This window comes from Lemur catta, chromosome 5 (genome assembly GCF_020740605.2).
Source record: "Lemur catta isolate mLemCat1 chromosome 5, mLemCat1.pri, whole genome shotgun sequence".
NCBI classification, from domain to species: Eukaryota; Metazoa; Chordata; class Mammalia; order Primates; family Lemuridae; genus Lemur; species Lemur catta.
The window spans coordinates 99,228,482-99,256,140 of NC_059132.1; the positions used below are offsets into that span (position 1 = coordinate 99,228,482).

Consider the following 27,659-nt stretch of genomic DNA (forward strand, 5'->3'; position numbering starts at 1 on the left):
CTAGTTTTCCTATTTTTGGTAGAGACGGAGTCTGACTCTTGCTCAGGCTGGTCTCATACTCCTGACCTCAGGGCCAGGCGCGGTGCTAGCACCTGTAATCCCAGCATTCTGGGAGGCCGAGGCGGGAGGATTGCTTGAAGCTCAGGAGTTCGAGACCAGCCTGAGCAAGAGCGAGACCCCGTCTCTCTAAAAATAGCAAAATGAGCCGGTCGTTGTGGTGCGCACCTGTAGTCTCAGCTACTCGGGAGGCTGAGGCAGGAGGATCGCTTGAGCCCAGGAGTTTGAGGTTGTAGTGAGTTATGATGATGCCACTAAACACTACCCAGGGCGACAGCTGTCTTAAAAACAAACAAACAAATAAAAAAACCAAACAAAAAAAAGCAAAAACTCCTAACCTCAAGCGATCCTTCCTCTGCCTCGGCCACCCAGTGTGCTAGGGTTACTAACATGAGCCACTATGCCCAGCGGAATATCTTTAGAATTACTTTTTTATGCGTCTAAGGTACTTTTGTGGATGGAAAGTGACACACAACTAACTTTGTTCTTAGATTAAATCAGCTACAAAGAAAATAAAATAAGGATGTGAGTAATGGGAAGGTATTTCAAATTGAGTAGTGTAGATCCAGGGTAGTTTTAGATGTTAATTTGAGGTGCTTATTTAGACATTCAGTTGCAAAAGAGCTGAGACTTCTGTGTCCAGCAGGGAGATTTAAATTGGAAAGTGAAACTTAAATCTTTGGAAATGAATGAGATTCCCCAGGGAGAGACTGTAGGATTGAACCCTGGTGCACCCTAGATTTAGAGGTTCAAGAGGAGACAGAGGCAGAAACAGCCATTGGGAACCAGACCAGTCACGTAGGAGGGACATCCGCTGCAGGATCTTGGTAGACAAGAGAAGTAAATTTTCCAGGAGAAAGGGCACGGTGTGCAACGTTACCTTGCTGGGAACTCAAGGAAAATTTGAATTGAATTGCTTTATTTTGGTGCCTCAGGGGAGTCCCTCTGAACATGTTTAGGGAGGCAAGAGCAGGGAAGCTACCAGGGAGTTGAAAGCCAAGCAGAAGAAAAAATTAGAGCATATTCAAACAAACAAATAGAAAATATTTGCAATTTTTATAATATACAAGGAGCTACTCGTTTTTTTTCCTTTTAGCAAAGAATCAAGAACTTATGAAGCTACTCTTTTAAATCTATAAATATCTTTTAAAATTGACCAGAAAACAAAGGCCAAAAACCTGATAGAAGAAAATAAGAGGCTTGACCATAGGGTTCACAGCAAGAGAAATAAAAGTGGTTCTTAAGCATATGAAAATAAAAGCTTTACACATAGCAAAATAGGTGAAAGTTGAAAATATATGAAGATACTATTTCTCACCCCAGCTGGTGGGCAATAATCCAAAAGGTTAATACCTTTCTCATATGTTGCCTGGAGTGCAAAATTGTACGACCCTTGCGGTTGGGAAACCAACATAACACACCAAAATTATAGATGCATTTATCTACAATTCCATTGTAGGGAATATGCCTTTTAATGCCAAAATTTTCACCTTTTTGATTTTAGGATTCCTTTGCATTTAAGTTATTGATGAAGAGTCCAATAAGCCTTTTTTTTTTTTTTAGACAGACTCGCACTCTGTTGCCTGGGCTAGAGTGCCGTGGCATCAGCCTAGCTCAGAGCAACCTCAACTCCTGGGTTCAAGCGATCCTACTGCCTCAGCCTCCCGATTAGCCGGGACCACAGGCACCCGCCACTGCACCAGGCTAATTTTTCTATTTTTAGTAAAGACAGTCTCACTCTTGCTCAGGCTGGTCTTGAACTCCTGACCTCCAGTGATCCTCCCACCTCGGCTTCCCAGGGTGCTAGGATTACAGGTGTAAGCTGCCACACCTGGCCCCCAATAAGCTTTTGTTTATGTGTGTTAATATCTATTTTTACTCCACAGAAATTAAAATTGTATTTAAAATTATTTATTAATTCACTTAAAATAATAACAAAACGATTTTTTATGAATTTTTGTTTTCTGAAACAAAATTAATTATTGAGAAGAGTGGCTTGGTTTCATTGTTTGGCAAATCTCTTTAACCCATGGCTTATTCAGAACAGCCATATTCTTGTATCTGCTTCAGCATTCCATCTGTTGCAATAAGTTGTTTTGGTTGAAGTATATGAAGAAAATCTGACGTCATACAGATGTGTATTTGGAAAAGGGGGGAGTATACTAATAACAGCTTTTTCAGATAATTGTGATTTTTTTTTTTTTATCTATAATTCTATCAGTGGACTTTGTACTCTGTTTCCTCCTCCTGGTCCTGGAGTTCCTCAAGTGCTTATTAGAACTGTGCTTTTATTGAGCACTTTTTTTTTCTAAATGACCTACAAGGAAGTGCTGTATTTTGCTGCTACTTGTCATTAATTTTCAGCCTGTTGCTCGAGATTGTCAGAAGATTTGGTAGAGCCCCTCTGATCTCAGAATGCTGGCGTAAGTTTGTCTCCTTCCCCAAGCATGTGGCTGCCAAAGGGCTGTTGGATTTGAGGAGTCTAGGGTGCCCTGACCTGCTCTATCAGTGTGGATTGTTTCCTTGGGTGTTTGTGGACCCTGACGTTGCCAAGTGTGCCTGTTCTAGAAAACGAAGGAAGCCTGCCAGTCTTTTCCTGTTCAGAGTGCAGAAAGTATTCCACATCAAAAACAAACAGTCTGGTCTTCGACTAGAAGCACCTGCAAGGATGTCCAAAAGGTCCAGCCACCAGTTGCAGCACAACATCACAGAAGATGCGCATTGTAAGACACACCTGGAACCAACCCAGCTGTTCTGTGATGATGACCAAATCACACTGTGCAGCGCCTGCGTCCAGTCCCAGGAGCACAAGCATCACGTGGTGTATGGGATACAAGAAGCTGCTGAGAATTACAGGGTAAGCTTAACACAGATCCCACAGCATCTGGCCAGCTCCTCTGATGGATGATTGACTGCCTGATTGATCGGACAGATACTCTGATCGTCCAAAACCATTCCCTTAGTTGATGTTTATTAAAGAATACCAGACAAGTTCCGTATTTAGTGGAACCTTCGACTTCAAGGCTAACAAAACGTAGAGCTATTGGCCTGTTAGTTCTTTAAGGTTAGGACTCCAATTGTTCTAAAACAACTAATTCACCTGGAATGCTGTGCTCTATTTCTCTACAGAAGTTACTCCAAGAAATATTGGGCACACTGAAGGGGAAACTTGAAGTAGCTAAAAGCATATTGGCGGATGAGCAAGAAAGAATGATAATGATTCAGGTCAGTGCTTAGCTTGATTCTTAGGAGCAAATTACCAATAATGTTAGATAGCAAATAATACATTGTAAACAAAGTCAAAAGACAAATTACAAAGCAGAAAAAAAATCTGAAATCCATAAGAGGGAAGAGTGCTAATATTTTAACACATAAAAAATCTCTTAAAGTCAATAAGAAAAAGACTAGAAATGTAATAGAAAAATGATCGAAGAAATGAGTTTTTCAGAAAAAGTGCAAATATCTTTTAAACATATAAAAAAGTTTCTGAACTTTGCTTATGGTAAGAGAAATACAAATTAACTATATTAAATTGATAGATGGCATTTGCAACCCTTATTGGCAATGATCAAAAAAATTAATAACACAGTTCATAACAGTGATATAAGAGAATGAGCACCTCTTATATTTTTGGTGGCTGTATAAATTGTGCAACCCTTTAAAGGTTAACTTCAGAATTGCTATTCAGATTGAGGGCTCACCGTCTGTTAGCCACGTTTCACTTCTAATTTCAAACTATGTCTTTATGCTTATTCTGTGCCACGTAGTGCAGATTTTAGGTGTTCTCTTTCACTTTTTCTTTCTTTCTTTTCTTTCCCTTCCTTCCTTCATTCCTTCCTTCCTTCCTTCCTTTGTTCCTTCGTTCCTTCGCTCCCTCCCTCCTTCCTTCCTTCCTTTCTTTCACAGGAGGATCTTGTTCTGTTGCCCAGGCTGGAGTGCAGTGGTGTCAGCTCACTGCAGCCTCAAGCTTCTGGGCTCAAGCGATCCTTCTGCCTCAGCCTCCCAACTAGCCGGGACTACAGGTGCATACCACCATGCATGGCTAATTTTTCTATTTTTTGTAGAGATGGGGTCTCACCATGTTGCCCAGGCTGGTCTTGAACTTGACCTCCAAAGTGCTGGGATTACAGGCATGAGCCACTGTGCCCAGTCCTCTCTCACTTTTTAAAGCAAATAAATGTCCAGTTGGGGATGAAAAGAAGAAATGCCTGTCTAGATACAAATTTTTCAACTGATCCCCATTTTCTTCAGCCCCAAGCACCACATGTTTAACAGATATTGAGGTCCCACTATTTTCCAGGGACAATGCAAGGTGCTAGGGGTCCATTATTGGGACAAAAAAAAAAAACACAAACAAACAGTTCTGCTTTTGTGGAATTTACATTCTAGTGGACATAAAGAAAATAAGTTCAATGTATAGTACGTTACATGGTAAGTGCTATAAAATTTTTTTAAAAAGCAGGAAAGAGGTGGGAAGCAATTTTAAATAAAGTGATCAGGACCTTGTCATTCAGAAAGTGGCACTTGAGGAGACTCAAGGAGGCAGGGGATTGAGCCGTGCAGTCGTCGTGGGGGAGAATATTCTAGGTACAAGGAATGGCAAGTGCAAAGCCTCGAGGCTGGTGCGTGCCTGGCTGGGGTGTATAGAGGAAGTGGGAGCTGTGGCTGGTGCAATTGGAAGAAAAGGGGCCCGTCATTTAGGGCAGCTAACCTTCAGGGACACAGGGACACTACTGGAAGGTCATGAATGAAAGAGCCGCATGACTTCACTTCCACTTTCGCAGAAACACTCTAGCTGCTGAATGAAAGGGAGGGCAGAAGCTGAGGTAGGGAGATCTGGAAAGGGGCTGCTGGGATAATTAGGGCGAGGAGGTGGTAAGCTGGGGGCGTGGGGAGCAGAGAGGTAGTGAGAAGTGGTTAGAGATGGAAAGAATACGTTGTGGTCAATATAAGGTAGATATAAGACATAAATATAGATCATCTATCTGTCACATTTAACCTGAAGTCTATCACATCTATACCTATGAGGAAGGAAGAGGAACATAATTATAAAGAGATGATTGAGTCTGAATGTAGAACAAGGCACCTGTTGTTGAGTGAAGTGAATGAGCTGAACCTCCAGAGACTACCAGGATGCACGTCTGACTTGAACTTGAGACAAGCCAGTCTGAATCAGTTGCTCAGGTTTGCTACAGAGCTAGAGACATCCTCCCAGGAAATCCTACAGGTGAGATGTTGAAAACAACATCCTTATAATGTTAATATTTGAGAAATGAGAAAAAGAAGAACTGAACATTATGTCAATTCCAGAGTAAGACATCCGTGACTACCACAGATGTATTAAATGAATGTATATACCCTCCTCGCAATTCTATTGCTATGGATTTATCCTTACATGCATATAAAAAGATACATGGGTAAGGCAAAATATAGCTATAAATATATTTGTATATATATATTACTACATTATACTGTAGATATATTTATACACATATAAAAAGACACATGGACAAGGCAACATTATAAAACCGAGTGTCAATATAGGGCCATGGGTTCGCATTAACCTGTGAAGCCAGATGGATGGAGTTCCTATCTGTGTTCTACTTACTGGCTCCTAGGTGGTCTTGGACCTGTTGCTTAACCTCTGCCTTAGTTTCTTTAGCTATAAAATGGATATAACAATGGCCCCTAATTCATAACATTGTTATGAGATTTGAGTGAGCTAATCTAGATAAAGCTCCTTAATGTCTTGTACCTATTAAGCAATCAATAAGTAGTAGGTATTATTACTATTATAACACTTTTAGATAACAAGAGATTAGAAACATCCTATAGCTGTCAATATAAAACTCACAAAATAAATTATACTATAATACATAATATACAATACTTGTCAGCATATTAAAGGGATATCATGGCTCTGTGTATATGAGTAAGGAACACTCTCCAAGAAAAAAGCAAGCTGTCATTAGCAATAGAGTATAATGCACCATCATTGATTTTTTTTTCCTAAATAATATAATCATGTCCTTATGTGACTAGGTGGAGTGTATATTTGGAAGAATAAAAAGGAAACTGATACCAGTGGCATAATTTATTTATTCCTTCTTATTAATTGATATAATTTAATTTTAATGAAAATATAATAAATTTTAATTGATTTTAATTTGATGAAACGGTAGAAAACTTTCTGAGCAAGCCACCACAGTAACAAAAAGTGATGTGCTTTAGGTGCATGTTGCTAATCTGGGTAAGTGGACCGCATGCACTTAAGCCCACATCCACTGGAACATACATATTAGGTGTCAAAAATCAAGTTTCTATTGAGAAGTGTCCTGCTTGACACAGAAAGATATCACAGCCTTACCTAATTATGTCTGTTTCTGGGGTGGCAGGCAGGAAAGCGGGTTTCTAAAGATACGGTTGAATTAGGGAATAAGAGAAGTTACTGGTTGTCGAATAGTAATAAAGAGATGTTTCTGCAGAGACTGAGCCATCTGGGGAGAGAGAACATGAACAAACTGAAGGAGAGCGAGGTCAGAGTTTCTGAGCAGATCTGCAGCCTCCAAAGGGTCACTGCAGAGCTTGAGAAGAAGTGTGGGGAACCAGCCTTAGCAGTGCTCAAGGTAAGACTCTGGGAAAAAACCCTTCATTACGGTATCTGAGAAAGGAGACGTGGACAGTGCTCATTAGAGTCCCTTCCAGAACACAATCTCTAGTGGTCTGCAGCCGTACAGAAAGGTCGTGCAGCTAGTTTCCAGTTGCAGTTTATCAGCTATAAGTTTGAAGTGAGATGTGCCTCAATGTGTTAAGTAATTGATTGGTTAGTTAAGTTATAACACACCCATACAGTGGGATATTCTGCAGCCAAAGAGTAGGAAACAACTCTACGGGCACTAAAATAGTATTTTCAAGGTAGCTCATTAAGTGAAAAAAGAAAGACACAGAACTAATTGCTTTTTGTTTGGATTTTAGAGAGTAAGTATTATATACACATGTATACATTTTTGCTTGTTGACTTTGGCAAAAGGTTACCGCAAATCACACGTGTTGTACTCCTTGGTAACCTCTGGAAACAAGGGTGAGAGTTATTTGTATAGTATCTGTATATTCTGAATGTTTGTGCCCTTCTAAAATATATATGTTGAAATCCTCACCCTCAAGGTGATGGTATTAGGAGGTGAGGCTTTGGGAAGGTGATTGGGTGCTGGGGGCAGAGCCCTCATGAATGGGATCAGTGCCCTTATATTAATAAAAGAGGCCAAGAAAGACCCCTCACCCCTTGGGCCATGTGAAATTAAAGTGAGACGAAGCCTCCCCATCCGGGAGCAAGCCTGCACCAGACACCTAATCTGCCAGCACCTTGATCTTGAAATTCCCAGCCTCCAGAACTGTGAGAAGTTAAATTCTGTTGTGAATAAGCTACCCAGTCTATCTATGGTGTAATATGTTGTCATAGCAGCCTGAATAGACTAAATGTTGTCTACTTTAAATTTTATGCAGTAACATACTAATATATTTGCCTTTTCAGAAAGTAAGTTACTATCTGTGTAAGATTCTGTCCCTATCCCTCTGCCAGGTCCACATTTGCAAAGTGAGTGCATTGGAAAGCCCCTGTAAGCAAACCCTTAGGAAACAGTTCAGTTCCAGCGCCAAGTCCAGCTCCAGACAGTGCAGGCAGGTGTGGCCCTGGTAAGCTCGGTTCCTGACCCGGCTCTCACGACCCTCTCAGCCTAGCAAGCCACCTCCAGCGTAGAAAGCAAATAGATGGGTGTCATTCGAAGAATGAATGTTCTAATAGGATGGCTGAGCTGAGGGAATAAAGTGGGAACGTAATAAAATGATTTCAGATGTTTTTCTGATTTTTCCTACTCCATGTTAAAATTTGATGTCTGGGCTGGGCGCGGTGGCTCACGCCTGTAATCCTAGCACTCTGGGAGGCTGAGGCGGGCGGATTATTTGAGCTCAGGAGTTCGAGACCAGCCTGAGCAAGAGCAAGACCCCGTCTCTGCTAAAAATAGAAAAGAAATTATACGGACAGCTAAAAACATATATATATAGAAAAAATTAGCCGGGCATGGTGGCGCATGCCTGTAGTCCCAGCTACTCGGGAGGCTGAGGCAGGAGGATCGCTTAAGCCCAGGAGTTTGAGGTTGCTGTGAGCTAGGCTGATGCCACGGCACTCACTCTAGCCCGGGCAACAGAGTGAGACTCTGTCTCAAAAAAAAAAAAAAAGAAAAAATTTGATTGAAAATTAGCACCACGAGGCTGAAGAAATTACATGGAAATTGATTTCATTATTGCAAGAAATGCTATTTTCATGGGCACAGCTCACAAAAGGCTTGGCTCAAATACCCAGTAGTAACCTTGTCTCTTTTTTCCCCTCAGAATGCAAGCTATTGTTTGGAAAGGTAAGTTTTCATTTGGAAACAATTGAATCAGAATGCAAGGCTGATGGGTTAAGCACATCAGATGCTGGGGTTGGGCTGGGAGGTCATGTTGACTGGTAGATTCGTAATGAGATCTGTACACCAGATGAAGGGGCCTGCAATCTGTGCAGATGACTGACATTGTCCTTTCTTTACAGGGGTGAGTCACTACTGCTTCAGCCTCTAGAGCCTGCTCACATCACAGACCTGAGTTTATGCCAAATACCAGGAATGACCCAAATACTAAGAGTGTTCCACAGTAAGTTGATACATAGTCATGATTACAGGGCACTTCAGTTTTTTATTTGAAAATCAAGTGACCATCCCACCCTAAATAAAAGTAAATTCCAATCGTTTAAAAATTTCAAAAGACTAGAGACCTTATATGCTACATACATTAGACAACTATCAAGAAAATAACTATGCTCTTACATTGAAAGCTTTTCCCATACACATTTTTTTTTTCACTAGTTTCCTGGTAAATTGTAATTGCAGGCAGATTCCACTAAAAAATTTAAAACTTCTAGGGGCAAAAATTCAGTATATATAAAAAAAGATTTATTTCTTCTGTCTCTATAGTTTTGCCTTTTCTAGAATGTCGTATCACTGGCATCATATAGCATGTGGTCTTTCGAGGCTAGCTTCCTCCCCTTAGCACAATGCAACAGTACATCCAAGTTGTTAGGTGTGTCAGTAATGTGTTCCTTTTTATTGTTGGTGATATTCCATTGTATAAATATACCATAATTTATTTATCATTTTGCAATTCTATGGATAGGGATTGTTTCCAGCTTTGTGCTGTAAGAACCAGTGTACAGATAGATATTTGTGTGGGCATGGCTTCGTAGCTCTTGGTTGACGAGTGGGATGGCCAAACTGGTTTTCCAAACTTCTTGTGCCATTTTACATTCCCACCAGTAATGTGTGAGAGATTTAGTATTGCCAGCATTTAGGATTGTCACTATGTTTTATTAGATCCAACCTAATAGACGTGTTAGTAGTATCTCATTTTAATATGCACTTCCAGAATGACTAATGATATTGAGCATATTTTCGTATGTTCATTTGCTGTCTGTATCTCTACTTTGGTGAAGGACATGTACAAACCTTTTCCCCATTTTTTTTAAGTTGGGTTGTATGTTTTCTTACTGAGTTCTGGAATTTCTTTATATATTCCATTTAGCAGATATTTGTCAGATACGTGTTTTGCAAATATTTTCTCCCAGTCTGGTTTATATTCTCATTTCCCTAACACTGTCTTTTGAATTTTGATGAAGTTCAATTTATCCATTTTTTATTGTTATGATTTGTGCTTTTTCTGTTCTTTTTTTTTAAAAAAAATCTTTGCCTGCCCCAACAAAGATTTCCTTCTAAAAGTTTTATAGTTTTCAGTTTTACATTTCTTTGGGATTTTCTACAAAGACAGTCATGTAATCTATGAGTATAGACAGTTTCTTTGTGCTTTTCTAATTTGTAAGCCTTTTCTATAAATGGGAATGGTGAAAGCAGACACTTTCCTTATTCTTGATCTTAGAAGGAAAGAAAGCACTAAGTCTTTCACTTTAAAGTTTGATGATAGGTTTTCCATACTTGCCTTTCATCAAGTTGAAGAAGACCCCTCTATTCCTAGTTTGCTAGGAATTTTTATCATGAATGAATGTTGAATTTATCAAGTGCTTTTTCTCTTGAAATATTCATGTTTTTCTTCTTAATCTGTTAATGTGGTGAATTATATTGATTTTTTTTAATATGTTGAACCAGCCATGTATTCCCAGGATAAATGCTTGATAATGTTTTATCCACTTGCATACTGCTGTATTCAATGTGCTAACATTTTGTTAAGAATTTTCACATTTGTGTTCATGAGGGATTGATCTGTAGCTTTCTTTCCTTATAATCACCCACTTGCACACTTAATCATTTTGATTTTGATTTCTGGGTAATCTATTTGGTTCTTTGTCAAATCTGTTAAGTCTTGATTTTAGTTTCCTATATCCTATAGATATTTTTAAGATTTTATTTTTTTTCAAAGATAATAAGCAAAGTTACTTTAGCATCTGTGCCTGGTAATTCCAATATCTAAAGTTCCTTACAGATTTATTTCTGCTAGTCTCACTCAATAGTGGTTTTCTTATTTTGTGGGTATATGCTTAATTATTTTAAGCTTCCTTTTTCCCTCAGGTAATATTTTTAGAAATCCTCTGAGTGCAGGAATGGAGGTGTGCATTTTTCCAGAGAGAATTTGCATTTGTTTCTGCCAGTCTTCTGGAGATACTAAAAGTCTGGGGCAACTTGAAATTTAAAAATCAAGACATGTGGCTTTTGAGACCACCCTAATAATGATGTGAATTGGGCTGCAAGTCCCAAGGTTGAAGTTAATTTAACTTACTGAAGTCAAGCGATAGAATTTACAGGATCTGCTGCTGGATCAGATGTTAGGGAAAGTAGGAGACAAAGGACTACTCCAGGTTTATGGCTTGGATAACTAAGGCAACAGGAGAGCTGTTAGCTTAGAAGTGGAGCCTGTGGAGGGATAGGCTTGGAAGTCTATTTTGGATATTTTATATTTGGGATTCCTGTGTTTTGTCCATCTGGCATTTGGCAGTGTATTTATGGGGTGAGTCACGAACATATAGAAGGTATTTAAAACTTCAGGTAGGTGTAGTTACCTAGAGGGAAAGAATACAAGTAGTAGAAAGAAAAAAGTCCCAGGACCAAGCCTGAAAAATCACAATAGTTAGAGGTTGAGCAGAAAGAGATAAGAGAAGGCATTAGTCAAAGATAGGAGGAAGGCATATTCATTCAAATATAAGAAAGCACATTGAGTGTTCTTGCTCCCAGCTTGATATTCTTGAGGATTCTCCTGGGTTTTCTAGTCTCTGTTCATATATTCTCTTGATTTACTAAATATCAAGGGCCTACTGTCAGCAATTGCTAGGCATCTACTTCACACTCTGGGGACGTTTAAGATGCATAGAGTGAGTCACAGGGAAGAGCCATGAATCACCTGCTCTGGTAGCAGATTCCAATCCCTCCCGCTGCTCCAGGCTTAGAAAAGATCTTTAGGAGACTAGATGATGTCTGGGTGGGACTGGTTACCAGGACAGTTTTGTAGCCATTGGGGTGAAGCTACTTCTAAACCTCTCCTTAGCCCATTAGTCGTTTTGTCCTTCCTCCTTAGGTTTTAGGTTTTGTCCCTTTCCAACATCTTATTGACTTTTTTCCTCTATAATGTCCATGTTGAAGTAAAGCTCAGAAGTTCCTTTTCCTGGATGTTCTTAAGTTGCCTCGCCCATGTCTGTGCCTGAAACTTGTGCCCACCAGTCAAGGAGCCCGGCATGTTAGAAATCATGTCTCTGAAGCAGGTGCTGTGGCTCACACCTGTAATCCCAGCGATTTGGGGGGCTGAGGTGAGAGGATCTCTTGAGGCCAGGGATTTGAGACCTGTACAGGCAACATAGTGAGACCTCATCACTACAAAAAAAATTAAAAAATTATCGGGCATGGTAGTGGGTGCCTGTAGTTTCAGTTACTTGGGAAGCTGAGGCAGGAGAATCGCTTGAGCCCAGGAGTTCAAGGCTGTAGTGAGTTATGATCATGCCACTGCACTCCAGCCTGGGCAACAGAGCAAGACCCTATGTCGGGGGTAAAAAAAAAAAAAAAAAGCTTTTTTTTAATGAAATTATGTCTCAGATACTGGCATTGATGAACCCCTAGGCTAACTAAATTTTTCTGTTCTTGTAGGACTCATAACTTTGGATCCCAGAACAGCTCATCCCTGCCTGGTCTTATCTGAGGACCTGAGAAGAGTGAGACTTGGAAGTGCCCAGCAGGACGTGCCTGGCAACCCAGGGAGATTCAACTTTGGGGCCACTGTGTTGGGTCTGGAAAGCTTCACCTCCGGGAAGCACTACTGGGAGGTGGATGTGGAGAAGGCAACGAAGTGGCAATTGGGCGTATACCAAGATTCTGTAAACAGAAAGGGCACCGTGCCCACAGCCTCTGGAGATAAAGTCTTACTCATGGGGTCCATGATGGGGACTGATTATACCTTCTGGGCTTTCCCCCCTTTGAAAAGGGTTTCCCTGAGAAAGCAAATGCACAAAGTTGGGGTTTTCCTAGACTATGAATGTGGGCACATATCATTCTACAATGTGACAGAGAGAACCCTCATTTATAATTTCTCTCACCTCTTCTTCCAAGGAGCTCTTAGGCCTATATTTTCTCTTTGTATCCCAAATTGAGACACAAATTCAGACTCTCCCCCATCTCTCCCCATCATGTTCTTTTTTGTAATGTTACTGTTAGCCTTAATCTTCCTGTGTGGTGGGAAACCTGAGACCACAGGAGCTCAGAGAGTTAAAAGCAAGACTTTGTGAAATAATTTATATAAAGTAATCCAATAAAAGAGTTCTATAAGTTGGAGCCCAGTTTAATACTCCAGAGCCTTTGTGTTCATGTGACTTTTCAACACCCGTTTAGTGAAAGGGTGCATTTAAGCTGCATCATGAATGATAATAACCAAAAGACCCTATACTAATTAGAACAAATGCATATGCATCATAAGATTGATGAATTGGAGAAGAAATATGGCCTGGGGTCCTTAGAAGTAGGTTAGGGACTCTGGACATATTTCTGAAAACATTTTCAGAAACAGGTATAATCAGGAATGAAAGCAGGAGTTTAGATTTGAATGTACCATCCTAGTGCCCTGAGGATGGAGACATCCTGTCACTGACAGTAAGTATCCAGACTTCTGAATTCCAAATAGACAATAATAACTTAATTTCCCTGGTTATTTTATCTGGTGTAAGGAGGAGGAATTATGGAAAGTATGAGTATTTTAAAATTATTTTCCAAGTATTCTTTTTCTACTTCTCTTTCTGACAAGAAAAATTAGATTTCTTAAAATAAGCCTGAACAGTTCAACACTCTGAAACACATAAGTAGTATTGTAATGATGCCTTATCTTTGCTCTCTTCCTCTATCTGGTGATCCACTAACAAATTCTGTATCTTACATCCTTACTCAGGGTGGTTATATAATTCTGGGAAGAAGAAAACAGAATATTTATAGAGGGACTGCTATGTGAAAGGTTAATTGTGCTTTTTCTCCCTTACTATTTTTAACAACCTATAAGTATATATTAATCTTATTACTCATATGTGGGAACTGATACTCTGAGAGCTGATTTAATTTTTCTAAAGTCGTATAGCTGTTAAGTATCTAGGAAAGAACAAAGATAAGGAATCAAATCTAGATCATCATATAAAAAGCAAGCTCTGTCCTGGCCCTTGTTGTATGGGCATCTATTAGGATAACCTAGGTTATCCTAGGTAGGACAGTGGTCACATTCTATTTGAATTTCCTAAAAACGCAAGCCAGTGTCCACAGAAAGTGAAAGCAGCATATGATTTACGTTCCCTTCTGTGGGAACGCTCTGGGGTATGGTGGAGGCCAAGTTCTTCACGATGGGCAGAGGACAGACAGCAAAGGCAAATGTATGAAAATTGCTCCTGTTGACTCACAGGGGTCCAGAAAATTATAGTCTTATTTATCTATCTTTTGGGGAAAGATTTTTAATTGGTGAGTTAAATTTCTCAAAATTTGCTTTTAAAATGTGCAGATAAGTTGTTTTGTTTTGTTTTGTTTGGTAAAGACGTATACTCAGAAAGACTCATTGTGCGTCTTCACGCAGAATCACAGGAAGCCTTCGGGGAAGGTGGCCCTGCTCTGAGAAGTGGGGGTTAGGTCAGGTAATTGAGTTGGAAGTGAGATAATTATTTGAAACACTGAGGTTAAGAATTCAGAGCAATGGCTCTCAAATCCTTTCCCAGTTTCCTGAGGAAACGATAGTGATAATTCATTATATGGGGAAATGTGAGACAATTTAGCAAATGTGTCTGTGTGATTAATGTTTAAAATCCAATGCGTACATGTCTCCATGGCGAGCTACTGAAAGTTAAGAGGCTAAAAAAATACTTTGCATCAAACATTTGCATTGCTATACAACCCACAGCAATAAAAATTGTTTATGATGACCAAGACCAGCAGTTCTCAAAATTGCCCCCATCCCCTATGGGAACATTTGGTGACATTTGGAGACATTTTTTGGTTGTCACAACACCAAGAGTGGTGCTACTGGCACCTATCGAGAAGGGGCCAGGGATGTTGCCGTATATCCTACAATGCACAGCACAGACCAACAAAGAATTATGTGGCATGAAACACGGTTGTGTGCTGAGGCTGAGAAACCTTGAGCTAGACCAACAATTATTGCAAAAAGTAAGGATAGCAAACTTTGAAAACTCAAATCATCCTTTCTCCAAAGTGCAGGAATTCCCAGTGTACCCATCTACTGAGAGGCTTTGCAAGTTATTTATTAACTTGTTTATTATCTTAGAATATTGAATTCAAGACAAAAAGGAAATTAACATCATATTGACCTTAACATAAATATGATAATTAATAACTTTAGTAGATTATTAGCTACAGACTTTGATCATAATTCTATACATCTTCATTGTTTTATTCATTCATAATATCCAAAAAGCTATCAGTTCCAACTAATTCCTCACCCTGCAAGACTCCCCTCCCCACAATCTCCCACCAAGACACTAAACCCTATCAATATCTCTCCCTGATTTCTCCACTTTGAGACACTAATAAACCTGTCAGAGTTGTGTTCTCCTTTCTACAAAAACACCTCATTTATAGCTTTGATCAACAGTATTTTTAGATAGTCTTTCTAGGAGTCCAACAGTCAACATTTCTCATCTTTTGAAAAACAAACTACAAATTCTCCTTCACCTATTCTTTCTCCTTTCTTTTTTGTTGCAATAAACCAATTTTTTTTCTACCTTGTATTCCCTTCAGATTCCTTGCAGGCTTTTAGGAAGTCCTGATGTATAGATCAGGGGTTGGCAAACTTTCTGTAAAAAACTAGTTAATTAATACTTTAGGCTTTACTGGCCATACTGTTTCTCTTGAAACTAACTCTACTGCTGTAGTTCAAAGGCAGCCCTGGATAGTACTTAAATGAATGCATGTGCCTGTGTTATTCCAATAAAATTTTATCTACAAAAACAAGGGCCAGAGTTTACCTATCCTGCTATAGATTATTCCTTCTCTCTTTTCAATATTCAAGCTATTCCTCAATCAGTGCCTTCTAAAAGTGACTTTCAGAAAGCTAACATATCCATCCCTTTTATAAGCTTAGTTTCAACCCTGCATCTCCCTCTAGCCACTGCCTAGTTTTTCTGCTTCTCGTTCACAAAAGAAGAGGGGCCGAAATGTGCTCTGGAGTGTGTGTGGGTTTATGCCGTCCCCTCCTGTGCTCAGTCCAGTCTGCTTTCTAGCTCTGCCTTTCTGCCTACAGGTCTCGATAACAGCTTCTGTAATTGCTGAATGCAACAGATTTTATTCCATTTTCATGTGTTCAAACTCACCAGGATTTAATGCTCTTAATCTGTTCCTCCTTAAGAAATTCTCCCTTGACCTCTAGCTCACACATTGGCCTTTCTTCCCTACCATTCTGGCTGCTGCATCTTTCCTTTTAGACTTGTGCTTGGCTAGTAAAATACTTCATATGCCTTCCTGGGACTCACTTTTCACTCAACTCTCTAAATGAAACCCATGCCCACAGCTCAAACTGTCACCTCCTTAAAATGACTCCTAAATTTACAGTCATGCAATGAGTAATGATGTTTAGGTCAACAACGGATCTTATACATGACGGTGGTCCCGTAAGATTATAACACCGTATTTTTACCATGCCTTTTCTGTGTTTAGATATACAAGTACTTACCATTGTGTGAAAAATTTTCTATAGCACAGGTTTGTAGCCTAGGAGCAATAGGCTATATGCCACATAGCCTGGGTGTGCGCTAGGTCTGTGTAAGTGCAATCTGATGTTCACACAACAGCGAAATCACCTCACATGCGTTTTTCAGAACGTGTCTCTGTTAAGCAATGCGTGACTGTGCTTCTAACCTATGCATCCAACGGGATGAGAATTGGTTCATGGGAGGTAGAAAATAATCTCGGCTACTACAATGGCACCTTCCAAGAAGGCCCAGTACGTAAACAGGTATGCAGTATGTCTCTGGTAGTAAAATTTCATGGGGGAGGGAGTGATTACAAAAAAAAAAAAATTCTAAGACGTCTCCTTGGGAGAGGGGGGACAATAATGACAAAAAGGTTGAGAAACATCACTCTACCCCAGGAGCCCCTTTATAAGCTTTCTGCCTGTATGAGTAACTTTCCCACATGTCTCGTAGTACCTCAAAATTGTCGCTTTCCTACTAAACCTGATGGTCTTCCTATGTTCCCAGAAATGTCACTTTCCAACACACTCACACAGCTGTCTGCTTTCTCCATCCTCACAACCACCGTCCGGACGAATCTCCGGCACCACTAGCCTGGTTCCTCCACTTCTCTCTAACCACACAGGTAAGTTTCTACACTGCAGCCACAGTGAGCTCTTTGAATTATGAATTAGGTAACGTCGTCATACTGAGGATCCCTGCAATGGCATCTTGCTGCTCTAAGACTAGAGGCGAAACCCCTTTTCCAGTGCCCACATAGCCCCTCGTGGTCTGACCCTGTCTCTCCACAACTGGCTGGTTAAGAACTGTAACCCCAAACTTAGAAGCCAAAAGAGAAGCGGCATGTCCTTGCATTTTCACACTGGGACACTGTCTAACAAACACACGGGATGATTTACATTCTCCAGGAGAATGTACCTATGCTTGACTTCATTTACCATTCGCCAAGAGCCCAGACACTACACAGTTGCATCTTAACTTGTAGAACTGCCTGGTAGAAAAGAATCTCAAAAGTTCTGATTTTATTGCCCTGTGGGAGGGATATTAAGTAGTTTTATGTCTAACCTAAGCAATCGTATTTGAACATTCGTTTGTATTCCTGCTGATCTACATGAAGCTGTGCTGCTCATTCCTTCTAGAACTAACTTTACTGTCTGACTAGTTCCCTAGTTAATTACTGAGTAGAATCTTTGACACAGGTCCATCTGTATCTATATGAGGCTCAATTGTTCAAACCTTTGAAAATAATACCTTGGCACAGCATGTGGGGGCCCAAGGAATTTTCTAGGCACAAGGGCTTTGCGCATTCACTTCCTGGTACTTCAATCATTGCTGTCTCCCTTATTTGTGCTAATTCCTGCTCAATTTTCAGATTTTAGCTTAAGTGTTACCCGTCAAGGGAAGCTTCTCACTCTATTGCCCGGGAGAGTGCCGTGGCATCAGCCTAGCTCACAGCAACCTCAGACTCCTGGGCTCAAGCGATCCTCCTGCCTCAGCCTCCCGAGTAGCTGGGACTACAAGTGTTCACCACCATCATGCCCAGCTAATAAGCTGTGAGATTTTTTATAGCTGAACTACTAATACGTTTCTGGGATGAGAATGAGCAAGGGGGCTCAGGAAGTCTTGTAGCTCAGACAAATCTAGATAGATAGCTCCTTCTATCCTCAATCACGAGACAAAGCCGTCTGCTTAAAACAGTCTATCTACAGCTAAAGGAAGGAAAGGTATGTGACCTCACTGCAGTTAATTGTTTTGATCTTGTACAAAGCAAGGAAAGGAATTACAGGAAAAAGGGGAGATAAGGAATTCACGGAAAATAGGGGAGGGACTTGAAGCTTTGGTTTCTCTGATACCCTGATTAGAGCATAATGAATGCTGTCGGTGGGACAGGGAAGTTTAAAATATATAGGTGGGGGATGGGAAAAGATGGAGAAGGTTGAATTTTATTTGTGTCTTGACAAATTGGAACATATATAAGAGAATGTGAGATTGGAAGTTTACTCTTACATAAGAAGCAATTTCTGGCTGGGCATGGTGGCTCACGCCTTTAATCCTAGCACTTTGGGAGGCCAAGGTGGGAGGATTGCTTGAGGCCAGAAGTTGGAGACCAGCCTGAGCAAGAGTGCAACCCTGTCTCTACAAAAAAGGGAAAAATTAGCTGGGTGTGGTGGTACATGCTTATAGTCCCGGTTACTTGGGAGGCTGAAGCAGGAAGATCACTTGAGCCCCAGAGTCTAGGGTGGCAGTGAGCTATGGTACCACAGCACTTTTGCCCAGGCAAAAGAGTGAGACCTTGTCTTTGAAAAAAAGAAAAGATAAAAAGAAGAAAGAAGCAATTTTCTGTAGCAATAGATGTGTGTAGTACAATGATAAATAGAAAGCATTTGACTTTAAATATTACAAAGCCTAAAGATGTGACCGAATTGCTGCAATTTCATGGTAAAACTAACAGATGAGGAGTTGCTTCTTGTAGGTAAGCTAAGAAAGTGGTTTCCTGAAATGGAATCTACTCCTGGTGAAGATACTGTGAACATTGTTGAAATGACAACATAGGATTTAGAATATCACATCAGAAGTGGGTTGTACATCTGCTATCTGCCAGGTGGGGTTCCACGTGCTTTCTATTACTTCATCTGAACCTTTTAACCCTAGGATTTAATCGTAGGGGCTTTTCCTTTTATTTTACTGAGGCAGAAGTAGAGCCAATATGCTCAAAATCACCAGGGAGGGAGATTCAAATTCTGAAAAGCCAGGCAATTTCTTCTTTCCACCCACACTGATGGTATCTCCCTGAGGGTATTCACAGACACTGGGGGCTGACTGAGGGGAGGGAGGGGAAGTCGAGGCCTGGCAAAGATGAGAAAGTAAAATGCACAGGAATGACACTTAATGTAAAACTATTCTCATGAAGTATATTTATGTATAATAAAATTTTTAATTAAAAAATAGATTAAAATCTTATGTGAATAATCCTTTTTTTCCTCCCTGTTTTAATATCCTTTGTGTTCATCCTCATGAATACTCTCTAATCAGCTAGGTGACCCTGCCTGGTGTTTCTGGTTTCAGATAGGAGTGCTATGTGGTCCTTCCAGATACCGGTGAGTTTTCTATTTGAGAAAGGTGGTGGCGCTGAGGGAGGTCAGGGTCCCTGTGGCAATCTCTTTAACTCTTATCACTGTTCTTTGGCTTGTGGAATTTCTGAAGCTAAAAGCGATTCCTACATCTGATGTTAAGATTCAGAGCTTCAGTTGTGAGTGAACGATAGTCCAGGCACTGTAAATGTGAATTTCCTCTGAGAATATGCCATCCTTACGTTCGTGATGGAGCTGGACTGCTTGTGACCAGTTTCCTGGGTCTGCAGTCATTTGAGGAACAGGAGGAAGCGTGTGACTTACGTCACCTCTTTAAGACCAAAACCTCTTTCCAAATACTTATGAAGAAGCCATGTGACTACCCATCAAGAATGTCTGCCCCACCCCACCTGTGTTTTTATTGATTTCTTTGGTAATTTAATTTATTTTATGGGTAGAGTTGAATTAATGCGGAGTCTTAGTCAGTGGTGAATTACTTAATAAAAATGAAAGCCTATTTCCTCAAGTTAGTCCTCTGCATACTTCTGAATGACCATATCAGCCTCTTTTCTTGCCTGCAGCAAACTCTCCTCGACTCCCTTGTAAACTCAGCCGTCTGTTAGTGAAGGGCCGCCAGCCCACCTGGGTCCCACCTTTTGCCGTATTTCCCCACAGCTTCAGCCAGAGCCACCAGAATTCCCAAACGTACCACCCTCGTAGGGTCTCCAGGTTTCCCACAAACGCCAGGGCTCCCTTTGGTACGCCTTACTTTGCAGTCATAACTGACTCCTGTATTTTGCTCCCACTCTGTATTCAATCCATCAGCAAGAACTGTCAGCTCTACCCTCAATAAATGTCCCAATCCAAACTTGTATCTCTGTCTTCCCTCTTCTGCACTGACCCGGGCTCTGATCTTTTCTCTGGTCTCCTACGGTGCTGGCCTCCCATCTAGCCGCTTCCACACAGGCCTGCCTTGGTCTGTCGCCCTCCGAGAGGCCTTCCCTGAACACTCTCTTGTTCTCTTACCTCTTACCCAACATTATTTTCTTTATAGCATCCATCACCACCTGAACTAATATTATATATTTTTAATTTATTATTTATTTATTTATTTATTTATTTTGAGACAGAGTCTCGCTCTGTTGCCCAGACCAGAGTGCAGTTGCCCAGGCTGGAGTGCAGTGGCCTCATCATAGCTCATTGCAGCCTCCAACTCCAGGGCTCAAGCGATCCTCCTGTCTTAGCCTCCCAAGTAGCTGGGACTACAGACACATGCCACCATGCACGGCTAATTTTTCTATTTCTTGTAGAGACACGGTCTCGCTCTTGCTCAGGCTGGTCCCAAACTCCTGAACTCAAGCGATGCTCCCACCTCGGCCTCCCAGAGTGCTAGGATTATAGGTGTAAGCCACCACACCCAGCCGATATTATATATTCAACTTATCTTTCCTCCCTCTCTGGAATATAAACACTATAATGGAGAAGACATTAAATGAATGGTGCACAAGACAGCCAGCACGTATTTATGAAGCTTACCAGGGAATGTCATCTGACCTTGCCAAGGGCATCTGAGCGAGCATGCCTGCTCTGACTGCCCGTCTGTAGCTCACTGGAAATGCTCTCCGTCTGCTGCAACAGCACTGGGCAGACAAAGCAGCACCAGAGGCTCTGAAACACCAGGAACAGGCCAGGAAGATGGGAGATAAGTGAACCTGAGGCTGATTTGACAGTTTAACAATTTCAAGACTGATCAATCTTTTTTCTGTCCTTCCCATCCTCCACCCTCAGCATTTTGTCTTTTGTCTCCAGCATTGATCACATAGTTCTAGGTGCTACCATCACCCAAACAAGAGCATCCAGAGCCAGGGAGAGGGACTTTCTATCTTTGAGATTCCCTTACAACTGTACCAACCGCCCACTCCCACAAATAGTCTGCTGGGAAACCAACAGATTTATTAGACTGGCTGCAAAAGTGAAAACACACTTGGCAAGATCTAAACAAGGTTGGAAACAGGAAATGAATGAAGCATATCTGTAGGGTTTTAGGGCCAGTGCCTGGTGGTCTCTAAGGTGGCTTTTGCAGGGCAGAGACTTGCTAGAGGTTGGGCCAAGTTTATGGCATGACAGCTCTAAATCACAGAGCTCGGGTCCTGAGCAGGTGTTGATAAGCACACTACTGCTCTTGCTAATCAGTCTACTTTAGGTGGTTCATCTTCTTATCTTTTGGGAATAAATAGCCGAAAGCCAGTAGCTAAGTTATCTTTAGTTGGTCTTAGTATTGTTTAACATCCTGGTAAGACATTATGTTGGTTTCAGTTCTTATTTCTTAGAGGGAAAAAAAAATCGTTCATGCTTGTTCCTAGGAGACTGCCCTCACACCTGGCTGGCCATTTGGAGAAAGAAAGAAAGCAACACAGTGTGAGTGTGAGCATTTCTCTGTAGTGGTGGAGGGTAGGGAGATACAGTGCCGTACAATGGGACAACATTACAGGGGCTCCCTTTTTTCTTCTTTTCCCCCTTTTGTTACTCAGGTAGTTAGTTTAATTTAGCTGAAATCATTATTCAGCTTTGTCCAGTCCCTCTCTGTTTCTCAAGTTAATGGGCTTCTCTCATCTGAACTGTGATGATTATTTTGTGTTAGTTCTCCCTATTCTCTTGCTGTCCTGGAGCCTGCTAAATTTCAGGAATCTATTTTTTATTCTTTGTAGAGATGAGGTCTAACTATGTTGCCCAGGCTGGTCTCAAACTCCTGGCCTCAAGGGATGATCCTCCTGCCTCAGCCTCCCAAAGTGCTGGGATTACAGGCGTGAGCCACCCATTGCCCCACCAATTTTCAGGAGCTTTGCTGGGCCAGTTGACATCAAGTTTCTACCTTGCAATCAGTTACGTGGATGTATTTACATTAGAGAAATCAGTGAACACTGTAGAATAAGCCTTCCTCACCCCCAGTAGTTGTTAAACATTGACTAGCACCGTACCGCCTGTAGGTGCTTTGCTACTCTTAAGAAAGTATGCTTTTTATAATTATTTTAATTTTTCAGGAAAAAAGTCAAGAAATTTTTGAACTTAAATATTCACTTGCTGCAAGGAATACCATTTCCTAAAGCCCTTCAAGGTTAAAAGGGGGGGAGGGGAGTTATGAAAAGCTTAAAGGAGTTTAAGTCTTCGAGTGTTTTTAAACTGTTAGATTCTAGTATTCTTTGAGTCTTTACTTTGTACTTTTTGCCTTCTTCCTGTGGTTTTTGATTGGCTGCCTTAGTGTTTACAAGTGTTCGTGAGCCCTTGAGCAAGCGCAGGCTGCTGGCAGGGAGCCAGACATCCACAGGTGGGTGGTCTTGTCTGTCTGAATGTTAGAAGCCTCCTCTGTAGTCAAGGCCTGTAAAGGCGAGTCCCTGCTCTACACAGACCTTACCCTGAGCCCACTCTGCTTTGTCCATCTACACACCCTCATCAAAGACCATCTTCCCACTTGCCCTCCAGTTTATCTGTTCAAAGCATCTGAAAAAAATGCCTGTTGTGTCTAGTAGGTGTTCAGAGACTGACAGTTATTGTAATGCAATTAGAAAGTTATCAAATGATTTATTAGGCCCTGTCTTGGTTTCCTAGGACTGCCTGCTGAAACAGATCACCACAAACTGCGTGGCTGAAAACAACAGACATGTGTTTTCTGAGATCTGGAGGCCAGAGGTCAAGTCAAGGTGTTGGTAGGGCGGCGCTCCTTAGAAAGGCTATAGGGAAGACCCTGCCCTTGCCTGTCCCAGCTTCTGGGGCTCCGGGAGTTCCTCACCCTGTGGCTGCATCAGTCCAATATCATCATCGTCTTCACACAGCCCCTTCTCCCTCTTTCTCCTCTGTGTGTCTCTTGTAAGGACACATCACTGGATTTAGTGCCCACCTGACAACCCAGGATGATCTCATATCAAGATCTCTAACCTATTTACATCTACAAAGACCCTTTTGCCAAATAAAGTCACATGCACAGGTCCCAGATATGAGGGCATGGACACTTCTTTCTGGGGGCCACCATTTGACTCATTTAGCACCTAATGCTAGAAAAATGAATAAAAACGTTTGCTGCACTCACATTCGAAGATGGTATTAGCAAAAAGGGATAAGAGGTTGATATGAGAGGATATTCAGTTACTGCAGGGTGTAAAACATGATGCTGTAACTTTTACCTGGGGAGACTGGGAGATGAAAATGTCACGCAGAGAAATATGGGACACCGGGGACAGCGTATTCCCAGAGAGATTCTGGGACACCTGGCATGTGCTAAGTTGAACATTGGGGGCTATGCAGTAAAGCGGGTCAAACTAGCCAAGCTTAGAAGGAGTCTTAGAGTGATGAGTGAATTTTTAAGACAAATTAGCTGCCTATTTTTTGCTTTTTGTGTTTGTTTGTTTATTTGTTTTAGGGCTCTCTTGGTTTGTTTTTTATTTTGACTTTTATTTTAGTGACTAGATATACACAAGCCTATTAGGAAGCTTACTTTTTAAAAAATTAGGTAAAATTTATGTTGAGTCAAGTGAAAAGTGTACAGCTCAATTAACTTTTACATAGAATATTTATAAACCAGGGATGTTACCACCTAGATCAAGAGGCAAAAGATCTCCAACATATACCAAGGCCGTCCAATACTCTTCCTAGACAATATTCAACCTCCTGAGAAGTAACCATTGTTCTCACTTACATTACAATATTAGTTTTGCCTATTCCCAAACTTCATGTTAATGGAATGATATCGTATTTATTTCTTCATAAGCAGCTCATTTTGCTCAAGATAATGGTTGTGAGAGTTTTCTATGTTGTTTCTTGTATCAGTAGGTCTTTTATTACTGTTGCTGCTGTCTGTACAGTATCCCCTTGTAGAACTGGAAGCTACAACATGTTCATCTGTTCTTCTGCTGATGGACATTTGGGTTGTTTCCAGTTTTTAATTATTGTTAATGAAACTGCTATAGACTTGCACCTATTTTTTTTCTTTTTTTTTTTCCCCACCCATGCCTGGCTCTTGTACATATTTTTGGTGGACACATGTATTGGTTTCTCTTGGGTATATATCTAGAAGTGTAATGGCTGGTCCATAGAGTTCTGAAACATGCAAATTAAATAATGTATCCAAAAGTTTATATATTTCTCAAATCTTGGCATTTTATTATTTGTTGTGTGATGTGTGTGTGTGTGTTTGTGTGTATACAAAGATCCACAGCACGTTGTAGATGTTACATTAGCAGTAACTAAGTTAAAAAATGGAATGGCAAAATTATTTCATTCAGTGAAATTTTTAAAAACCCTCAAAATTATAAAATACCTAGGAATTAAAAAGAAATGTAAAAGATTTATGGGGAAGGTAATAAAAAAGTTTATTTCAAAGACCTTAAAAGTGGGAAGACACATTATTTTTCTAAATGGAACACTTGCTATAAAGATAAATGCCAGTTCTCACCTAATTTCTGGTAATTCCAAATATAGTCCTTTCAGGATTTTCTTGGAATGCAACAAAGGGTTCTAAAGTATATATGGAATCATAAGTGTATGAAAAGAGCCAATAAAGAAGTATTCAAAAGAAAAATAATGAGATGGGGACTCCCAACCAGATATACACAATAAATTATTCAATGAACAAGTTGGGACAGTTGGCTATGCATTTAGGAATAAAATGTATATCCTTACCTCAATAATAAATTCTAAGTGGATTAAAAACAGAAGTGCAAACAAATTAATCCAACAGTGTGAAAGAGATACCAAAAAAACTATAATTTTAGAATAGAAAAGGCTTTTCTAAGCACACCATAAAGTCTAGATAGCATTAAATAAAGGTTGAACTATTTAAAACTACATAAAGTTAAAACAAATGGCAAACTGGAAAAAATGTCCAGCAACATATATGACAAAGTATTGATAGCCTTAATATAAAGAGCTCTAACTAATCAATAAAGAAATGACAAAGAGTCCAGTAGAAAACTAAGTACACAACATCAAAGGTATTTCACCATGGTAGAGATAAAAATAGACAATCAACATACATTTACCTTCACTAATAATGCATAAAATACAAATTCAAACATTAAAAAGAGAATTATTTTTTTTACATGTGCAAATATTTATAATGCCTTGTGGGCAAGGTTATGGGGAAATAGGCATTTTTGTAACTGCTTGGAGGTAGTGTATGCGAGTACAATCTCTTTGTAGGGAAATGCATCAGTGTTTATCCAGCATGTCCACCTCTAAGACTTGCCTCATGGAAATAATTGAGCAGATGCACAGATATGTATTGCAAGATATGCATTGTTGTATCATTACAAGGGGAGCAAAAATCAATAGATGAGTAGATAAATAAATTATAAAATATTATGTGGCTTTTAAATAGAAGACAACTTATATAGAAATAGATAAGTTAAAAAATACTGTAATATATTTTGAGTGATAAAAATCAACTTCCAGAAAAAATTTAAGCTTTATATGTATTGAGAATTCTGTGCTAAATAATTGACATGGATCATCTCCTATAATGCTCAGAACCCTGAAATGTCTAGTATATCAAAACATTTTTTTTGCCAAGGCAGAAAGGAAATTTTAATGGGAAAGACGTGGGGAAAATGGGAGAAGAAGCCTCAAATCAATCTCCAACCAACAGAGATCATGAGCTTTTTAAGGAGGGGCCCCTTCCTTTAGGGCGGGTTGTGGTATAGCCTACAAGGGATACTGTGCACTGAGGACAAATGGTGTGGATGGTTCCTTGGTGTCAGGAAGCTTGCTCAGGGCTCAGAATTTCCACTCTTGTGTCTTCCAGAAATTATATTATTTCTGAGAAACAACTCAGAAAGGTCATCAAGCCCTACTGGTCTGAGAATCTAAAACATGAGAGGGAAAGGATTATAAAGGACATACAGGGGTCATTGAAATTTGTTTATAGAGCCAGTTATAGTTGTTGTGGATCTCCCAATCCTAATCTCAGTCTTCCTCAATTCAGGACCTTTTCAGTCATTCTTACATTTATTCTTCCAAAACATACTGATGAACTCCCACAGATCAGTAAGAAAAAGGTAAACAACCCAGTAGAAAAATGGGCCAAAGATGCTTTACAAAAGAAGGAACATCCACGAGCAATGAACAGCGAAATACGCTCAGTCTCAAGAATGAAGGAAATGCAGTGAGACCGACTTCACTTCCACCACACTGGCAAGCTTTCAGAACCCTCGGGTGTCAGGGACGATGTGGCACAACTGGAGCCCTCAGTCACTGTCAGCGGAAGTGTAAATTGATAAACCATCTTGGAAAACAATTTGGCATTATCTAGTGAAAGCAAAGCTACACATTTTTTGCCCTAGCAATTCCACTTCTAGGCATACAGTTTTCAAAAATTCTCACACATGTTTATCAAGAAACGTATTGACAATGTTGAACTTGGCCTAAGCCCTGTGATCCAGCCAAACAGTGAAAGTTAAGAAATCCCCCCACCCTTTTGTGTTCTGGAACACAGTACACTGCAAAGAAACGCCCTTGCCCATATGACTCAGATGAAACTCGTGGACGTCCCCTTGTTTACCCACGATAAGGCCAGACTCAGACTCCAAATTCCAATTCTTTGGCTCACGAACCTCTTGTCCCCACTGATCAGCTGGAACAAACTTTGGTTAAGCTTCTCTCCTTCCTGACCTCACCTCCTATGGCCAATCCTTCTCCTGCCCCCAAATGTTTATAAAACCAGTTCAGAGAACTTCTCATAAAGGGTATTTATTAATCTTGAATTTGTTATCCTCACTTAAATTCAAAAATTTATGGAGTTAGAATCTGTAGTGATCATTTCCTCCAATACTTGGCTCCTAGTAGGTACAAGTGCATACAATTAAAAAATAACCTTTAGTGATCTATGCCATTTAATTAACCTCTGTCAGCCTCTCTTTACTCCAGAAAATACAAACCCTTTGGGATGTTGTGACTACTACATGTGCTATCATAGAGTACATAACATAATGCTTGATACACAGTAAACTCTCAGGAAAGGGAAGCTGTTCTAACATTTAACTATAATCATCTTTATCAAGGCAACATGGCCCTGGTTGGGAGGGGATAGATCCACATTTGCCAGCCTTCAGTCATTCTTATCTCTGCCACACCACCGTTGCAGTAACTGTTCCGTCTAAACGCTTATTTACTTAATATTTTACTTTACAGTGACTAAATCCTTAAAATTAAATGTTTACTTTAACCTCATACAAAATTAATCTCCACAAAATTATTAGTTTTTTAATGTATTTTCTGCAATAAATCAT

At 40.3% G+C, this 27,659-nt stretch overlaps 1 protein-coding gene across 1 annotated transcript; it reads left to right on the forward strand.

Annotated features, from left to right (window-relative positions):
- The first annotated feature begins 2,725 nt into the window (after positions 1-2,725).
- Positions 2,726-12,865, forward strand: TRIML2 (tripartite motif family like 2). The gene is given in 7 exon segments (XM_045552642.1): positions 2,726-2,914; positions 3,187-3,282; positions 5,090-5,284; positions 6,543-6,683; positions 8,446-8,468; positions 8,645-8,745; positions 12,231-12,865. Coding segments are annotated over 7 exon segments (1,380 nt in total).
- The last annotated feature ends 14,794 nt before the right edge of the window (positions 12,866-27,659 follow it).